Source organism: Microtus oregoni, unplaced genomic scaffold (assembly GCF_018167655.1).
Source record: "Microtus oregoni isolate MIOR12 unplaced genomic scaffold, Mior012 000017F_ref0000208, whole genome shotgun sequence".
NCBI classification, from domain to species: Eukaryota; Metazoa; Chordata; class Mammalia; order Rodentia; family Cricetidae; genus Microtus; species Microtus oregoni.
This window is the reverse complement of record NW_024543076.1, coordinates 20,252,497-20,272,093: the sequence shown is the minus strand read 5'-3', so window position 1 is coordinate 20,272,093 and position 19,597 is coordinate 20,252,497. Positions and strand designations below refer to the sequence as shown.

Here is a 19,597-nt window from a genome sequence, read left to right as displayed (position 1 = left end):
AACATTCTCTCAGAACTCAAACACTGCCATTGTTTGAAAAGTCACTCAAGTATATATACATATGTAGAATATGTGAATTGCACATGAAATTGGAGATACATAAGTCTATGGCTTATTTCTGAAATGGTTTTGTGTCTAGAATACCCTTTTCCCTGCCACCTTAAATTAGTGTGAAGAATATTAGAGCTACCCTATTTTGGTTGATTTTTTTTAAAAAAATAATCATTTCTTTTATATCTCCATTCCAAGTAATGCCAGTATTCAGATGAGACCTTGTTTCTATTTAAATCCAATGTCTGGTAGACTCAACAAATATTCAAATGCCATCTTATGTCACACTCTTCAATTAAATAAAACAGCTATTGCTCCATCCTTTTATCTCAAAGGTGAAACAAACTCACAGGGCAGATTCAAGATCAGGTTCATGTACGGGATGAGAAATGAAAAACTTTTTTTTTTTATGGCAGAGTGATTTTCTGTTCACCCAGACTGTCTGCTTCTGCAGTGTGTGTGTCCATTTGTGTATTGTGCCAGTGTGTTGCCAGTGTGTTCGCCCATGTGTGTGCCTGCAAAGACTAGAGGGGGACTTCTGGTGTCATGGAGTCTCTCACTCTACTGCTTTACACTTTTCTTTTTTATTTGACATAATTTCTCACTGAAACTGAAGCTTGCCACTTGGACTAAACTAGCTGGCCAGCAAACTCCTGGGATCTGCTTGTCTCTGTCCATCAACATTGTGGTTCTATGCACATACCCTGCCTGGCTTTTATGTTTTACACTGGCTGTAGCACTTGTATATTGTAATATAATATATATACTATATATATATTGTAATTGTATAGCAAGTGATCTTACCCATGGATCTTTAGGTTGAAGAATTGTGAGAAACCAGCAAAAAGGTTTAAGACAGCTTCAAACTCAGATTATTCTTCGTAAAACTTAAGAATATTATGTGAGGAATAGATCCTTATGCTTCTAGAGAGAAATAATGTTGCCTAGCTCCCATATATCTTTCAGGACTTTGCTCTCTCTCCTATTGGTGGGAGAAAAAGCCTACTGGGACTTCATTTTAACCTGTTTTGTCTTGTCAGGAGGGTGAGGAAGAAGCCAGAAGAAATTTGCCATCATTATTATCCATCTGAGGCTCACCTTTCTGTCTATCTGCCTGACATGAATCTGTCTAACTCCTAGTCCCTCAGTAGGATCACTCTCTTAGAACGAAATTATAAACTAAGAGCAAAAATGAATGTTTGTCTCAGCACAGGTGTGGGAGGAGAGCAGGATTGATGGGTGTGTATCCGCAAAAGGTCAACAGGAGTGATGCTGATGTGGTGAGAGTTGTTGTGTGTCTGAGCTGCATCGCTGTTAAAGTTCTGCTTGTGGAACTGTCTAGTGCTACAAGGCCCCAGAGAAGCAGGACACATGGGATTGCTGCTTTGTTTCTATTAGCTGCATGTTATCTGAAAACAAAACCTTCCTGGGGGGTGGTGATTCTTGGCTGGATGTGTAGTTGAGATTCCAAAACCCAGAGACCATTTTCAAACCTGGAAAAGATAGGTTTAAGTTGAAACAAAAAGACTCAACAATTGGTTTAAAATTAATTTGTTATGCCCATCTGTGGATTTGTTAAGAATCGATTTATATGAAAGCTTGAGCTAGAGCAATTTGCATTTTGTGCACATTTCTTGAGTGTTTGTGATCCCCAAATCCTAGTGTCAAAGTCAATCAAAAAGGGTTGATTCCGCTCCTCCCAACTGTGTTTCTCTTAAATTTCTCCAGTTTTGGCAACAGTGTTTGAAAAACTAAAGGCCATTGTTGGAGTACAGATATGGACAATCTGGCCATTTTCATGGATGCTGACTCCATCCCTAGACATTAGCAAGGACACACTCCTTGATTCAGTGGTAAATTAGTAAAGGTGGGGGATATTCTGTAACCTGTCCTGAAGTTATAACAGTTTTAATTCCTAAGTGGTGCTACGGATGTTTGGTGACTGAAACAGCTTAGCCAGAAGCCTATGGATCTGTTCTATTTCATGTGCATGGAAATCACTTCCATGTCCTGCAAAAGGAAATTCTGATTCGCTAGATCCTGGCAATTGTTTCTGGAAAGCTTCCATGCAGATGGTTGCTGTTTCCCAGATGCCCTTTAGTAGCCAGCTCCTGCAGGCTGGCTAATCTTTGTGTGTATTTTTGCAAAGAAGAAGTAACAGGGAAAAGAAACAAAGATAGCTTCTGATTTCACATTAAAGACCTCTCCTCAGTACAATACACACACATATATTGTTAATTAGTGAAAAAAAGAGACCATGAATTTGAAGGAGAGTGTGGAGAGATGTATGGGGAGGATATGGAGGGAAGGAAGAAATGTTGTAACTATATTATAAACTCAAAATTAAAATATCTATCATTATAATTTAGATATAGTTTAAGATGACTTGTATGTGGAGAGATGTATGGGGGGATATGGAGGGAAGGAAAAAATGTTGTAACTATATTATAAACTCAAAATTAAAATATCTATCATTATAATTTAGATATAGTTTAAGATGGCTTGTATGTGGAGAGATGTATGGGGGGATATGGAGGGAAGGAAAAAATGTTGTAACTATATTATAAACTCAAAATTAAAATATCTATCATTATAATTTAGATATAGTTTAAGATGATTTGTAAGCTCCAAGATGTCTGTGAAAGCCTCAAAGTAGTTTTTAAAAATGACAAAAGAAATTAGAATTTTCTCTTAACTAGGACCAGCTCAGATAAAGTTTTTGAAAACCCAATTTGGTCACTATGAGAAGAGGCAGTGGCAGTCAAAATATACTTAAGATCCTTAAAATGTTCATATATATATATATATATATATATATATCCACATATATAAAATATATCAAGAAGTACAGTTATAAGTTATTCTGTGGAATAAAGAATGTAGTATCTCAAGAAAGAACATTTGTCCTGTAGAAAAACTAGCTATTCAAGAGTAAGAGTAGTTATTTCTTAATTATACCCTCAAGAAATAAGTAGCATTTTTTTCTTTTAATACACAAAAAATTTGAGAATAAAAAAGAAGGTGGGTGCAATGATAGGAAACAGAAAACGCCACTGAGAATGGAGACAGCAGTTGATGGTGACATGAAGTCCCTCCAGGAGTATCAGCAGGATATAGAAGCTGGGGAGTATGCTGAAGTCACTGAGAGTCGGAGGAGCAATAGGAAGCCAGTGGCTGGCACATGCTTCACACCTAGTCCTTACCACCTCAACCCCACCCAACACCATCCCAACCCCACCCAAACCTTACCTAACCCTCACCAAGCTCTAGCCCAACCCCATCCGACCCTATTCAACTCTATCCAGCCCTCACCCAATTCCACCCAACCCCTACCCAACACTACTCAATCTCCACCCAACACCACCCAACCTCACTGAACCCCATCCGACCCTATTCAACTCTGTCCAACCCTCACCCAGCTCCAGCCCAATCCCATCCAGTTCTCACCCAAGCTCCCACCGCCCAACTCAGTGCTGAAAACACCAGGGGTTTGTGCTCTGCTGTGGTTTGCTGTGGAGCTCACCATTGCAGAGACACCTGTACAACGGAGGGAAGCAAAGCATTTAGAACCTGTCTCTGCAGTCTTGGGCACTCTGAAGATGTTCAGCAGAGATGTCATGAAGCTGAACGATTCTTCCTTATCTCGCATCTGATTTGTGTATTTAATGACACTGTAGCACAATAGAAAGTGAATCAAATTTGTTAGAATGTTTTTGTCAGGGAGGTGGCTAAGTTCCTGTATTAACCTCATTGTCAGAGGGGTCACTCAGCTATATGAATGGTTCTCATACACTTAGATTTTTTTGTTTTTTTAAATTTTTTATTTTTTTTGGTTTTTCGAGACAGGGTTTCTCTGTGGCTTTCGAGCCTGTCCTGGAACTACCTCTGTAGACCAGGCTGGTCTCGAACTCACAGAGATCCGCCCGCCTCTGCCTCCCGAGTGCTGGGATTAAAGGCATGTGCCAATATCGCCCAGCTGACTTAGATTTTTTTTTGTATATTTATGTTGAGATAGTCTTGCTGGATAGCCCAGGCTGTCATGGAACTCATTAGGTATCCCAGGTTCGTCTCAGACTCAAGGCAGTACTCCTGCCTCAGACTCCTGAGTTCTAGGATTTCAAGCCTGAGCTACCACTCCCAGTTTTAGATTTAGGATGTTTTTTCTTTTTGTGAGTGTGTGTGTGTGTGTGTGTGTGTCTGTGTGTGCAGGTGCATACTCAGTGCATACATGTAGAGGTCAGAAGTTGACATCAGGTGTCTCCCTCTAGCAATCTCTAGGTTTGTGAATGGGCCTCTTTCATTGAATCTGGAGCTCACTGATTTAGCTGGACAAGCTTGCCAGCAATCTCTGGGGCACCTCCTGTCTTCATCTCTCTGACATTTAGATTACAGGTATGTGCCACCACGTTCAATTTTTTGTGTGGTTGGGTGCTGGGGTTGTGAATTCAGCTCCTTGTCCTTAGCAGACAGTTAGCATCTGTGAGCCATTGTCTAACCTCTAGACTCAGGCGTTACTAAATGATGATTTTGAGGCTTTGTTTTAATACTTTCCTTTAAGGACATTAAGCATATTTATGAAGAAGGCAACTATTTCTCTTTTCTCACAAGGGTAACCAAAGCACAATAAAATTCATGGAAAAAATAGAACAGCTCGTATTTCACCTCTCTCTCTCTGTGTGTGTAGAATATTCGTGATATATGTATATTTATATTTATATATACAGTATTAGTACCTATGTGAATAACATTACATTATAAGCATTCCTCTATGTTTTGCAAGTCTGTTGCTTCAAGCCACGTAATCATCTCTTACTCATTTAATAAGGCACCTAAATATTGTTTCTTTAGGTTGAAATCTCTCTGATGTGTGGTCAAGGTTGCAATATATGTAGTGAAGTGTAAAGCAGAAATTGTTTCTATTTCTCTTTTCTATTCTTTCTATTTGGAAGTATTTGTAGGCGGACTTGTCTGTCCTACCAGCCAGCTCCCAAATAACCACACAGAGACTTTTTAATTATAAATGCTCGGCTGATAGCTTAGACTTGTTACTAACTAGTTCTTACCATTTAAATTAACCCATATTTCTTATCTATGCTCTACCATGTGGTGGTACCCCTTTTCAGCACGGCATAGTCATCTCCTGCTTCCTCTGCTTCTTGGTGGTGACTCTGCCCTACTTCCTAGTATGCTTCCAGTCTGGCTCTCCTTCCTATAGCCTCTTTCTGCCTAGCTATTGGCCAGTTGGGTCTTTATTAAATGAGAGCAAACTATCTTCACAGTGTTCTAAAAAATTATTCTACAGCAAGTAAATCTTGCTAAGTTTGCAGTTTTGTCTAAATCTTGAAAGTGTTTAAGATATTTCTGATATATATATATATAAATGTGATATATATATATAAATGTGATAAAGAACTTTATACTGAGATAGTATTCTACTAGTAGGTAGTTATATTTACAGAATATATTTAATTTAAGAAAGTCAAAATTGCTGAATCAAAAAGCCAAGCAACAACCAAAACAAAAAAAACAAGTCATTGTATGGTCTTAACTAAAGACCTAGGGAAAATTCTTACCTTGTGCCTTGTCCCTGGGAAGTCACTGTCACTGAAGCACAGCCTTCACCAGTAGTTGAATCTACAGTGGTCTTGGAGCAGAGAGAGTACACTTTCTCCAGGCTGCTGCCTTGAGAAGGATGTCTGGAAAAAGCCATATTCTAAAGGAAGTAGAACATTAAGAATGTCCCAATAAAAGCGGGTATCTTTGGAGACAGGGACCAGAAGGTCTATTGGCCTGTTCTTTGACCAACAGCTTCATGGAGATGGAGTGTTTATTCATGATGTGACTAAGGTCACATGACTCAGTAAAAGATGTTTAATGAAGGGTGCTATTAAGAAGCAAAAGAATTACCTATAATCTGGGAGAGAAAAGAGTGGTAGGAAGTTCCCAACTGAATACTTGTCTGTCACTTACTGTGACATGTGGTTTGTAGGTGACCCTGCTTTGTGAATCTCCTTTCCTTCAGGGGTCATTGGCCACAGGCCCTTGAGGGCAAAGGGAGGAGAAGAAATAAGCATGGTTCAGAGTATAATGGAAAGAACGCTGAGTGTTGAGCTTCAGAGAGACAGCTTATATTTTCCAGGGGTAAGGTATATAACGGCTCTAAAGTTCTTAGGGTTATGGCTGGGAAGGGCTGATTGATCATAACACAGCACCAAATTATCATATAGGCAAAAGGAAAGAGTAACACTCTTTTGCTGAGTCATAAGGAGTTTTCAGTTTTCAGGGAGCTCTGTGCAGGGTCATCCGCCAAGCAATGGTGGGCATCTGAGTTTAGGGACACTCTCCTAAGGTTAGACAAAGAGGCAGTCCTGCTGAGAAAGGGAGTCCTCCATTTTGCACCAAGTTCAGAGAGCTATCTGGATATGGTGAACTGTGACCTTAACAATGGGGTTCTCAAGCACTCCTGTCTTCTTCAGTCCCTAAACACTTTATCCACTGTGAATTTATTGGCTAACTTGATATTGTTTAGGACTGAAAAGAGATTTACCACCATTGTTGTAGTTAGTTGGGATTTATAAAGTGTTCAAAAGATTGTAATTTTAAAAGTTCATCCCTGAAAACATACATCAAGTAACATTATACAGTCTGAGGGTGTATTTATGTATTTAGGAATATATATATGTATCTACATATACGTATGTAATAATAATTGAAAAAAGACTTCATGAATTTGAAAGAGAGTAAATGCAAAGGTTTGGAGAGAGGAAAGGGAAGAAAAATGTTTTTTTTTTTAATCTCAAAAAATAAATTTTAAAAAGTTCTTCAAGTTGCTGGATGTGGTGTTGCTGAGTGTCAGTCTCTGTACTCAGGGGGCAGAGGCAGGGGGATCTGTGATTCAAGGCTAGTTTGGAGTTCTGGGACAGGTAGGTTACATAGAGAGACTCTTTCAATAGAATACGATTGTTCCTCTAGTTACAGTGTGGTGGGTGGATTTAAGAGAAGAGGGCAAGGCTGAGGAAGTGAGACCGTGGAGGTGATATGGCGGTGAAGAGGGGGCTGATAAAATCACTGAGAGGGAAGTGATAGGATAGTTACAGTTGAGTGCTGGTGGGAGGATGAGAAGAGATGTTCAAATGAGTGGTCTTTGACTCTCAGGTCACAGGTCAGGTACATGAATATGAGACAATACGTTTGATGAGTGTGTCCTTTTCCTAGATTCCCGGAAGCTAAGTTCCCAAGGCAAAGTCAGTGAGAGGGAGGGCTGTATTAGGGCTTGTAGTCCTAGAGTAGCAGGAGTGAGAAGAAAGGGAAGTGAGGCTGGGGGAAAGGAACATGTTTTTCTGATTTTCATCACATGATTTCCCTTCCTGATTGGTCTATAGGGGCAGGAAGAAAGAGTAGCACTTATTTGCTGAGTCATACAGCGTTTTCAAGGAGCTCTGTGCAGGACCTGGAAGAACTTTCCTTGAACCCCGTGGCCAGTCAAGGAATGAAATGCAGAGATTTTTGGCTCCTCTTGGACTAGATTACGGAAACACTCTGAGAAGCCCGTGGAAAGGAGATCCTGCGCCTCAAAGTGGGCATGGACAGTAACTGTTGAGATGTCAGTGGAGTAAGAGGAACCTCTGTGGATTCTGAGGGAAAGAATCTCAGGTTCAGGGGACTTTTGGAGCCCAGGAGGGAATATAGGAAATTGTGAGCATAGGGAGCAGAATCTTGGGTCAAAGCAGTTGCCTACTTTCAACCCAAGTGTCTTTCCTCTTTGTTTCCCATTTCTGTAAGTTCATAATGCCATGATTTTTATTATGTTATTAAATGTTTTTTACTGGTCAGGTTTAGTCTTACCTCTGTATTTCTAGTTTGTATGAACCTCATACTTCCATTTCTAGATTATCCATTTAATATCTTTTCTTTCTTTTATTTACTTTTTGGGCTCATTTTTTTTTGGGAAGACAGATTCCACTTGATCTCATCTGTTCCATCAATATTGCTGTACTGGTATCTATAGCTTGTTTTCCAAATAGATAAAGCACTTCAAACATTTCATTAAGTAACTATTGCAAAGCAATGGAGGGTCAAAAAAGTAGATTCTCCAAAAGCAAGACTATAAAACCAACTCTTCTTTTAAGAATTTTATAATATGAACTCAAAAAAAGTATAACAGGTTCTGAGTGCAGTGACAGAAGTTAATATCTCAGTAGATTTCTGTTGAGCATGCACTAATTCTAAATTTTTAACTGGGTTAAGAAAAATGTATCTACCCCAGCTTACCCCCACCTCTACCCCAAATCACATCTGCCTCCCAAGAATTTATTCTCCAAGTGGCATGCATGAACATGAGTGAAGAAGAGATGGTTTGGGGAAGTGGTATGTGACTGTCCTACTGTGTTTTCTATTGTGATAAAACATAGACCAAATTCTACCTGAGGAAGAAAGAGTTTATTTTAGCTTACTGTTACCAGCTGCCATGGAAGGAAGCCAAAGCAGGAATCTGTAAAGTAGGAACTGAAGTAGGAAAATGGAGGAATGCTGCTTACTGACCTGCTCCCCATGTCTTGCTCAGCCTGTTTGCTTAAACTATCCAGAATGACCTGCCCGGGGATGGCACTGCCATAGTGGGCTAGGTCCTCCGCTATCAAGAAGGTGCCCCACAGACATGTCCACAGGACAGTCTTAGGGAGGCATTTTCTCATTGAAGTTCTGTTTTCAGAGATATGCACAGGTTTATATCAAATTGGCAACACGCAAACAACGCAATGGCTGCTCACTAAGACTGAAAACAGGTGATAGATGAAAGTCGAGTTTGGGTTACGCAGAGGCTGGAGAAGAGTCTCATCAGAATGTAATGACAGTGTATAGGCGTGGAAAGATGACTCAATGGTTAAGACCACACACTTGCAGAAGACCCCAGTTCATTTCCTAGGGTTCCTGTAGGATGGGTGGGTGGCTCATAACTGCTTGTATCTACAGCTCCAGGGGGATATTGCACCCTCTTCTGGCCACTGTGGGTCTTTGCACTCATGCCTTGGTGCGCTACATAGACACACACTTATTAATGTAAGGCTAACACTCAGAAGTTTGATTTGGGTCATAGAAACACACATGTTATTTATCTGCATTTCTAAAGCAATTGGAGAAACTGATGAGGAGATGAGGGGCAAAGGACCAAGCTACTAGATTTGCTTTTTGTAGTTATCTTGCTAAAATTAAACTCAATTGAATTGCTTTGAAAATACATGAATTTTACTTTGAATGCTTATTCTTCCTTAGGTGTACTAACACAAAACTTTTTGCCTTTGTTCTGTATAGTTAGTTTTAGGGTGATGTTATGGTTGCACTAAGGTTTGTTCCCATGGAAATTCACATTGAGGATTGGTCCCCAGTAAAGCACTGTTGAGAAGTAGTGGAACTTTTAAGAGGCTTTTAGTACTTGGGGGATCTATCCCCAGGAATGGGTCAGTGCCTCCTTGTGGAAGTGAACTTTCCGTCTGTGGTCTGGACTGGGGACCATGAGCATCCATTGCCCCCAGGTGCGGCTGCTTGCCTGCATCAGTGGTAGTCTGGTTCAGATTCCAGCAGTCAGGGAGGTGCACTAATAGGAAGAGCTAGTTCTCCGGTGGAGTGTTGGCATTCTCGTTTGATGCCATTTGCATCCTGAAGATTTGCCACAGCCTTGAGCTTCTTGAAGGAAGATAGGTGTTTGTTTCTGATTGTGCAGTGAAGGGAGACAGGCCTGGCTGGGTTTCCAGTATCTTAGTTTTCCATCTCTTTCTTGCTTTCAGCCTCACCTGAGCTTTCTATGGTCACTGCTAATCAGTTTCTCTGAAGGTTTACAGACAATTTGCTTTCCTTAAAACAACATTTTTCTGGACATTCTGGAGATGAAGGCTGTCTTTTCTGTTTTATTAGGCTAGTTACCTCAGCAGCATCTGCTTGGTTGGTTGGTGTGTTGGTTAAAAACATTTAAAAAATGTTTATTTACTAATGAACTTTAAATTTATACATCTTTTTCATTTTAGCTTATCCATATATTCACAAAAATCGATTCAAAGTGGATTTCAAAATACAGTTAGTGTCCTTGGTCAGTCTGTTCTCTTTAACTCCAAATCCAAGAGCATTTGTTAATCATTTTCCTTTTAGTGACTGGAACACAGCTTGCCCTCAGGAAATCTCTGAAGGCTGAGTGGTAATTGAGAGAATTGAGATTGAAGTTTGTGTTCTAATGGGAGACTTAGAAAACAAAAAGACACTTTGGTTGTGTATGGAATTATAAAACATTAAATAGCACAGTTTAATATTTTTTGTTTGTTTCTTCTTATTTTTAATTGTTTTTCATCATAACCAAAAAAGCCCTAAGTCTAATTTAATTTCTTTTAATCAGTTAATTTTGTTGTTCTAGGAGTTGGATCTAGGGCCCTTTGCATGCTAGGCAAGGGCTCCAGTACTATCCTCCCAGCCTTAGGGACATTACTTCAAACTTACTACTGCAGATCTGATAGATGGTTGTTGAAATAGAATTTAAAATTTTGTGTTACATTTGCTTATTTACTTATTGTAGGTATATATGTGGGGGAGTATGTATATGTCACAAAACACCTGTGGAGGTCAGTGGATAACTTGTGGGAATCAGTTGTCTCTTACCAAACGGGTCCCAAAGACCACATTCACATGGTCAGGCTCGGTGGCAAGCACCTTTCCTCACTGAGCCATCTTGTCATCTTGGAAATGCAGGTTTAAAAGTTTTAGCACAGTTTGCCAAACATGGTTTATTTAGGATTACCATACGTATCTGTCTATGTAGGGCTTTCTCTGGAGGTAGGTCTGTGCAGCAGCGATTTATGTACTGCACATAATAACACTGCGTACGTGGGGTCTCTGAATAGACTGACACGATAATGGTGGGAAACTATGGTAATCTTTCTTCCTTTCCTGCTGCCCCTTTGGGATTATAGACTTTGATAGTCACTAATTTCATGTAGCATTTTGTCAAGGTTGATTTGCAATTTCAAGTGAATATGTGAGGTCATTTAAGATCTAGTAGGTAATGACAAAAAAAATTGTAAAATGGGAGAAACAGCAAAATCAGTATTTTATGTAAATTGCTTTTTTTCTTATTTATAAAATAAACAAGGACATAGGACAGTGGGTTATAGATGGTAGGAAAGCCACGATCTGGCTTTGGGAACTGGGTCTTGGCTTTCACAAATGAGATCCCATCTCTTCCATTCACACCCCATGAAATAGATGAATGAAATGTTGATAGTTACCCTGAAATATCAATGGCTAAGTCTAAGGCCGTATAATGTGTGAATTGTAGTTTTGTTTTAATCTTCTGTGTATTAATTTTATTTTTACCCTTTAAGGTTTTGCTGAAGGAATCTGTCCAGAAACCCAGTCCTCTGTAACTAAAGAGCTTACCCCCGAGTTAAGAACAGCATAAGGGAGAAGCTGTGTCAGAATGTGGTTGATAGGATCATAGATTAAGGAATTCCCCCTACGGAAGATTAAGGGCTCCATAAATTGGTGAGAGATTGGGAGTAAGGATAAGTAAAAGGTAAACAAGTCTTTGAGAAATGAGAACCAAATATCTACTTAAAATTTCTGAATATGTTCTGGATATTCAGGCACTTTCCCCCCATTGTCCTTAACTCTATCATTATTACTTGGTTAGCATCTCCTGTCAAATTGCTAACAGATTATCAATTAGTCTTTGGGAGAAGAAATAGAAGCCTGCATATCAGAAAAATTATTCAAATGGCAGGCCTGCAGCTGGGATCTGTATTGATGTCCCTGGACCATGTTGCAATCAGGGCCCACATGGAGGCCTAGGGTATGGGCCATAACTTGTTGGTATCCAAGGACTATGCCACTACTGTAACCAGGCTGATTTGGGTGGCCAGAGCTGTCAACTGAGGCCATGGTATTGTTTGGATCAGAGCTGTGTCCAAGGGCCATGTCTGGGTTTGTGGCCCTGCCAAATCTAGGGCCTGGGTTGATGTCTGTGGCTCCTGAGACCATCAAAGACTGTACCAATGCCCAGGGTCTGGGTCTGTGACCCTATAGCAGCCAGGGTCTGAATTGATGTCTGGGGCTCCTGTTGTCACTGAGGGCCATGCGGGTGACCAGGGTCTGGTTGACCACCTTGGACCATGTCAGTGTCTGGGAACTGCACCTCACCTGGGGCCTTGCTGATCTGGATAGCTGGCACTGTCACCTGGAGATGTCCAGTACAGGCGACAGCCTAAGACCATGTCTAGCAGAGATAAGGGCTAGGATGGTGTCCATGGCCCCAGGACACCACTGAGGACTGAGTAGATGCCTGATGCCAGTCATCTGGATCCATGTTGGTACCCAGGGGCCAGGCTGATCAAAGGGGCCTGTGCTGCCACCGGTGCTGTGGTGGTGTCTGGACTGAGATTCTGCTGGGGGCTATGTCTGGGTCCATGGTCTTGCTGTAACTAGAGTCTGTGGTGATGTCCATGGCCTGTGTTAGCACAGGGGTCATTGGAAGCATGCTGTGTTGAGCCGGTCTCACCCTTCACTGACCCTGGGAGGGCTGGTCCTGCTCCTTGCTGGACAATACAACAGGCAAGCTGGCCCTACCCCTCATCATAGGTGTGTACTTCACCTGGCAAGCACATTCTGTGGTCCAGGGCACAGGGGAGCTGAGCCTGAGGGCATGAGAGCAGGAGAGCTGACCCCATCCCCCCATTTGCCATGTGGTGGCATGGATAAGGGAAAGGTGTCCTCCTCCGCCTATCCATTATCACCTGTGGCAGGTGAGAGAGCTGCCCTGGGCTCACAAGAGGAGAGCTAGCCCTGACCCTTACTGACGGCAGTGTGTGAGAAAGTAGTGTTTGCTTTCCATCTGGGCACCAATTAGAGCTGACCCTCTTGTTGGGATGCAGGTGAGACAGCCCTGAAGGCGTGAGAGTAACAGAATTCCCCCATCTGTCCTGTGATGGCACAGGTGAGGGAAAAATGATGTCCCCTTCCACCCTTTGCTACCTGTGACAGATGACAACAGCTGATACTATTGTCAGGGTCTCAGGTGAGCCAACCCTGAGAGCAGGAGAGCTGAGCTGACCTGACCCTCTTGTATGTCCCCTACAGCAAGCAATAGAGAGGGTCCTGCACCTTGCCTTGGCAAAACAGTAGAACTGACCCTAGTGATGAGCGTGAGGGGGGGGGCAGGATCTGAGGGTCCGAAAGCAGAACTGGCCCTACTGCTTGCCATAGGCTTCCTTGGGTGAGCTAATCAAGACAGTGCCAGAGAGCTCCTCTGAGTAGTGCGGATGAGAGAAAATTAGGTAGCTAGCTGACCAACATAGCTACAACCAAGATCCAGAACCAGGGCTATGAGTTATGGATCTCATCTGTGAACTTATGGAGCATGTAAAGGGGACAAACCTACAGATGCAAAACTGCAGGATCTCTAAGACACGGGACAATAACAACAACAGGATAGCAAAGAGAAGCCCCCATGAGAGCCCATTACCAGTGATGTAGCAGAAGCCAGCATCCTTGAGCCAGACCAGTGACTCATGACAAGAAACACAAGTAAAGATGAATAGACTAGAGTGTGACTCAACAGAACACACTACAGCTTCCACAATGCGATTCTTCTCCTATATTTTTTTGTTTTGCTTTGTTTAGTTTTGTTTTTCCTTTTAAATGTTCTGTTTTGGGGGAGTTGCAAGGACAGAGACTGGAAGATGAGTGGGATTATGATGCATGGTGTGCAATCCACAAAGAGTCAATAAAAGTAAAGTACAAAATGGACAGGCTTAGAAGAAAGGAGAGAATATAAGAAAGAGCTTTGGAAAAATTATTCCTTTATCTGAAAGACTTTTTTCTAGTGTGCTTGGTAGGGAGTTCCTGAAGGGGGGATGGATATGAGCAAAGATCTGAAGGAGGGGAAATGAGGAGGGGGGAGATGGAGGGAAGGAGGAAGAGGGGGAACAAGAAAGAGGCAGAGAAAAGAAATCAGGGAAGAAAAGCAAAGAACAATTTCAGATCTTAATTGAAAATCACCCCATTCTTACTTTTTAGGGTTGCCAAAACTAAAGTGTGTTATTACCACATGTTAAGCTGGGAATTGAGGTTAAGTTATTTTAACCATCAGGCTTTATGCTAATGTAAAGATGGAATAAGAACCCATAGGAAAGAGCTGTTGAAACTTGTTCTCCTAAGAGGAATAGCGAAATATTTTCTTAATAGTGATTGGAAAGCTATGACGCTAATGCCATTTTTGAAGTTTACTTTTTAATATTTTTATTAATTCTTGTAGCCTTTCATACAATATATTCTGATTATATTCACCCCAGCTCCTTCTCTCAATCCACCACCTCCTCCCTATACTGCAAACTTTGTGTCTTCTTTATTTGATTCAATAACCCATCGAGGTCAATGTGTGCTGTCCATTTACTTCTGGATGTAGAACACAGAACCACACCCTTAGAGAAAACTGTTTGTCACCCAACAAAGGCTATCAGTTGCCCAGAGCTCCCCAGTTAGGAATGGGGGTCTCAGGAGCCCACTGCTACTCCCTGCTAGAATGTTGAGTGGCTTTATCTTCTATGGGTCTTCTGCAGGCTTCCATAGCCACTGAGAGTTTGTGAACACAGTGTGCTTGCTACATCCAAAACAGGTTTTCTCTGGACCTCTTCGTCATATGACTCCTATAATTATTCTGCCCCTCTTTCCTCAATGGTCTGAACCTTAGAGAGAGCTACTGCAATCTTTCAAAAAGCGTCAACCATGGGTTTGAACTTCTGTTCTTGGTTCATTAATGTATTTCAAGATCCATCTTGCTTTACATACAAATATTATAAAATTTCCATCATATTTAGTTAAGACAATGTAACAGTAATCTTTTAGTGACGACTAGGTTGGAGAACACAGTTTTAGAGGCTTAGAAGGTAAAAGAGTAATCCTATCAGATGAAACATTTGAAAAGTCAAATGTATCTATACCATACTGTTCTGAACATGCTTAGCCTCTTTCGATCTCAGAAGCTAAGTAGAGATGTACAGTCTTTGCTGGTACTCAGATGTGACACATCAGAGTGAAATGTATATACTAATCTCACCTCATGTTCCATTTTGGGCTTATTTTCAGGCAAAAGGATTCCTGTAGAAAATGGAACTCTGTCCGTTTTCCAGAATGTGTATCCGAGCCCATCAGTGGAACCTGACCCTACAGTGCTGTACCCCAATGCCTGGAGAGAACCCACACTTCTGCCTGAAGCTTCTGTCCTCCTAACACCATGGTTGTCTCAGCGGTGTTGACTGCATCCCATGCTGGGACATCCAACACGACATTTGTCGTCTATGAAAACTCCCATGTGAATATGACAACATCCCCACCGTTCCAGCATCCCAGCCCTGCTCCGCTGATTAGATACAGTCTGGAAACCATGACCAGCACCGGATTTAGTTCCTTAGCAGTGAACAGCACAGCCATGACCCCGACACCAGCAGTTTTTAAGAGCCTAAACTTAGCTCTCCAGATCATCCTTTCGGCTATAATGATATTTATTCTGTTTGTGTCTTTTCTTGGCAACTTGGTTGTTTGCCTCATGGTCTACCAAAAGGCTGCCATGCGTTCTGCCATTAACATCCTTCTTGCCAGCCTGGCTTTTGCAGACATGCTGCTTGCTGTACTGAACATGCCGTTTGCCCTGGTAACTATTCTTACCACCAGATGGATATTTGGGAAATTCTTCTGCCGGCTGTCTGCTATGTTTTTCTGGTTGTTTGTGATAGAGGGGGTTGCTATCCTGCTCATTATTAGCATTGATAGGTTTCTGATTATAGTCCAGAGGCAAGATAAGCTAAATCCATACCGGGCTAAGGTCCTTATTGCAGTCTCCTGGGCAACTGCCTTTTCCGTAGCTTTCCCTTTGGCTGTGGGAAATCCTGATTTGCAAATCCCTTCCCGAGCCCCACAATGCGTTTTTGGGTACACAACTAATTCTGGATACCAGGCTTATGTGATTTTGATCTCACTCATTTCTTTCTTTATACCTTTCCTCGTGATACTGTATTCGTTTATGGGCATCCTCAACACCCTTCGGCACAATGCCTTGAGGATTCACAGCTACCCAGAAGGAATATGCCTCAGCCAGGCCAGCAAACTTGGTCTCATGAGTCTGCAGAGACCCTTCCAGATGAGCATCGACATGGGCTTTAAAACGCGTGCCTTCACCACCATCTTGATCCTCTTTGCTGTTTTCATCGTCTGCTGGGCCCCATTCACCACGTACAGCCTTGTGGCGACCTTCAGCAAACACTTCTACTATCAGCACAACTTCTTTGAGATTAGCACCTGGCTACTCTGGCTCTGCTACCTCAAGTCTGCATTGAACCCCCTGATATACTACTGGAGGATTAAGAAATTTCATGATGCCTGCTTGGACATGATGCCCAAGTCTTTCAAGTTCTTGCCACGCCTCCCTGGTCACACAAGGCGACGGATACGCCCCAGTGCTGTCTACGTGTGTGCGGAGCATCGGACGGTGTTGTGAATACTGGAACTCGGAGACATTTGGAGTCGTTATGGTTCTCTATTGACTGAATTTTTTTTTCATATGGCTTCTAAACTTCTATTGTTTTTTTTCTATAGTGTGCGTGTGTGCCTGCGTGAATGCATGTGTGTGTATGTGTGTGCTGTAAAAAAAGAATGGTAAGCACTTTGACCCCAAAACCAAGGATATACTGCAAGAAAGTGGTCATATTTATTACCTCTAGATTAAGAAAACTTTGGGGGGGATGTCTGTTTAGTTGACTGGTTTTATTTTCGTAGCATGAATCAGGATTGTGCTTCATGGAGCCTGCAGTTAACTTGAATTGTAGGTTTTTTATAAATGCTGCTGAGGCAAGCTTGATTGATTTAATCAGTTCCTTCCCTTTTCCTTCAAGACACTGCTGCTCTTTGCCATCATATTGGAGTCCAATCCCTAGGCATCTCAGTTGGTAGATTCTTAGTTTTATTTAAAAACAAAACCCGAGGAGGTTGGTGACATTTTAAAGGTTATTACAATTTACTTTGGTGCACTTTAAGAGACAATGTACAGATTAAATCAGTTGTGTTCTTAGAATTGTTTTTATATATGACATATTGTGCTTTGGGAAATAGGTGCTTATGGTTTCTAGGTAGATAGTTTTTATATATGACATTGTGCTTTGGGAGATATGTGCTTATGGTTTCTAGGTAGATAGTTTTAGCTGCGTGTACAATTTAAAAGGGAAGATAATCACACAGGAATTTTTTTCTAAGCACAATAGTGAGTTTTCAGAGCACCAGGGAACCCTGGAGGAGGCACAGCACTATGGCAAATTTCAGGGAGGAGCAGAATGAGAGGGTGGCTGGCCCAGCTTGAGAGCATCATGCTGATTCAAACATTCGCATCAAGCTTAGAGAGAAAGGGCCTCCACTGGGTGGTGGTGCTGTATGCAGGTGCCACACAGTGCTCTGTCCTCCTCGCTCTCTGTGAAATAGGAAAAATAGGAATCCTTTGTTTCCTTGATAAGATAAAAGAAATCCAAGTTTCAAAGCAATAGAAATCCTGCACAGAGGTTCTGGTAGAGCTGGACTCCAAACATCTGAGATGCAGATGCTGTTGTTCCATTGTGCCTGGCATAATCAAGGGGGATATCGCATATTCTTCCCCTCCCCTCTCCTCCCCTCCTCTCCCCTCCTCTCTTCTCCCTTCCCCTCCCCTGTTCTCCCCTCCCCTGTCCTCCCCTCCCCTCTCCTCCCCTCCCCTCCCCTCCCTTCCCCTTTCCTCCCCTCCCCTCCCCTCCCTTCCCCTTTCCTCCCCTCCCCTGCCTCCTCCCCTCCCCTCCCCTCTCCTCCCCTCCCCTCCCCTCCCCTCCCCTCGCGTCCTCTCTTCTCCTCTTCTCTCCTCCTTTCGTTTTCCTTCCCCTGCCCTTCTCTCCTCTCTCCTCTTCTCTTTTTTGGACAAGGTTGCATGAAGACCAAGGAGGCCTTGAAGTTGCTCTGTATCTGAGGAAGCCTTGGAGTTTCTAAAGGAAAAAAAATGACTTCGACCACCCTCTCAAGTGGGTGGGTCTGAAGATAAATATAATATGAAAATAAGATAACTTTTCGGTCTATAAAACAAGTGACTGACAGTTACTAGATGCTCAGTAGAGCTGCTCGTGGATCTTGCCCCGGCAGCTTTGGAGGCTTGCAGCCATCTAGTGTGGTCTTTAGCGTGATTGGTAGTGGAACCTTTTGCCTCAGTGCTTGCCTTAGCAAACCTGAAGTCTGTGAACGTCAGAAGTGTGTCTTCCCAAGAAAAGGGAGAGAAACCCTGTCAGAGCTTAGATCAGCTTTAATAGGTCAGGCTTTGGAATTTTCTTTCTTTGCCTTTAGTTGTCTGCCTTTCCTGGTGTATCCAGGCCCTTGGTGCACCTCGCTCTGTTACCAGCGGCACACCTTGTAAACTGACTGGCTGGGCTACAACTGTAGACTAAAGCCAAAAGGGCTGAAAGCGTAGCCTTTTGAGTGCACTCTGGGCTAGAGAGTACTTTAACAGGGATGTGTATATAGCACCTTTTCAGAAGTCTACTGCTTTGTGAGCCACTGGGAAAAACAAGCCTGTGCTTCCTCAATTATAAAAACCCAAGTTGGATTGCATGAATTGTTGAGGTCTTACCTAGCCCTGAGGGATATTTGTTTGTGTTGTTTGTTTATGTTTTTCCATATGCAAGTATAGTGGGAAGAGCCCAGCCTACTTCATGAGTATTGTCTGGTCTCCAGTATTACTTTATATTTACTTTGTTAGTTCTTTATTAAATTGCTGTCTGAAGAGCTCTGGCATGGTCATCAGGAATTGGGATGTTAGAAATTTGTTGACAGCACCAAAGACCTGGGAAATCCTGCTCCAGAGGTGATTGCAACCATGTTGTAAATCCCCTGTCTGTTTAATCAGCTTGAGGGACTGGTGTATACTATTGCCCACATCATGTTGAGATCATTGTGTATGCGAGCCACCTACCTCTTTAATTCCTAATCTATATTTCTCACAGGTAAATATGTCTTTGTCCATTTGGATCATGCAGGACTTAAACACTGTAGTAGATACTAACAGCACATTGAAATGCATTTTGCTTTCTATTGTCAATATGAACTGGACTGAAAGCAGACATTAATACAGATGCTAAAAATTCAACTTTCAAGAAAGACAGCACTGTGTATATTGATGCACACTGGTGACTCTTCAGACTCCTTTTGTGACGGTAGTCACATGAGTTTCACAATCTGTGTTGTGGTCGGTGTGCAGTGGAAGGTCCTCTCGTGGTTTGGAGGCAGCTACACTTGGCGAGCGCTTGAGAGAGACTGCTGAGCCCACACGGAAGCCATAGGGAAGGGGGCCCTTGAGCAGCAGCTCTCTCTGCACTGGATAATCTGTTCAGATGGCAGTTTACAGATCACCTTCAATAATCTCATTATCTATACCTTTTGAGAGCTTTAGGAAAAAATATTATGGTGCACCGTCAAGGACTGTAGGCATGAAATTGCATGTTGCCTATTATTC

The 19,597-nt window shown here is 42.2% G+C and overlaps 1 protein-coding gene across 1 annotated transcript in view; it reads left to right on the top strand.

Annotated features, from left to right (window-relative positions):
* Gpr63 (G protein-coupled receptor 63) overlaps window positions 1-17,762 on the top strand; it is a 44,381-nt gene extending 26,619 nt beyond the window's left edge. The window contains exon 2 of the mRNA XM_041667688.1: window positions 15,172-17,762. Within this exon, the coding sequence (XP_041523622.1) occupies window positions 15,320-16,579 (1,260 nt within the window). The 5' untranslated portion in view covers window positions 15,172-15,319 and the 3' untranslated portion in view covers window positions 16,580-17,762. The remainder of the gene's footprint in view (window positions 1-15,171) is intronic.
* Window positions 17,763-19,597: the final 1,835 nt, after the last annotated feature.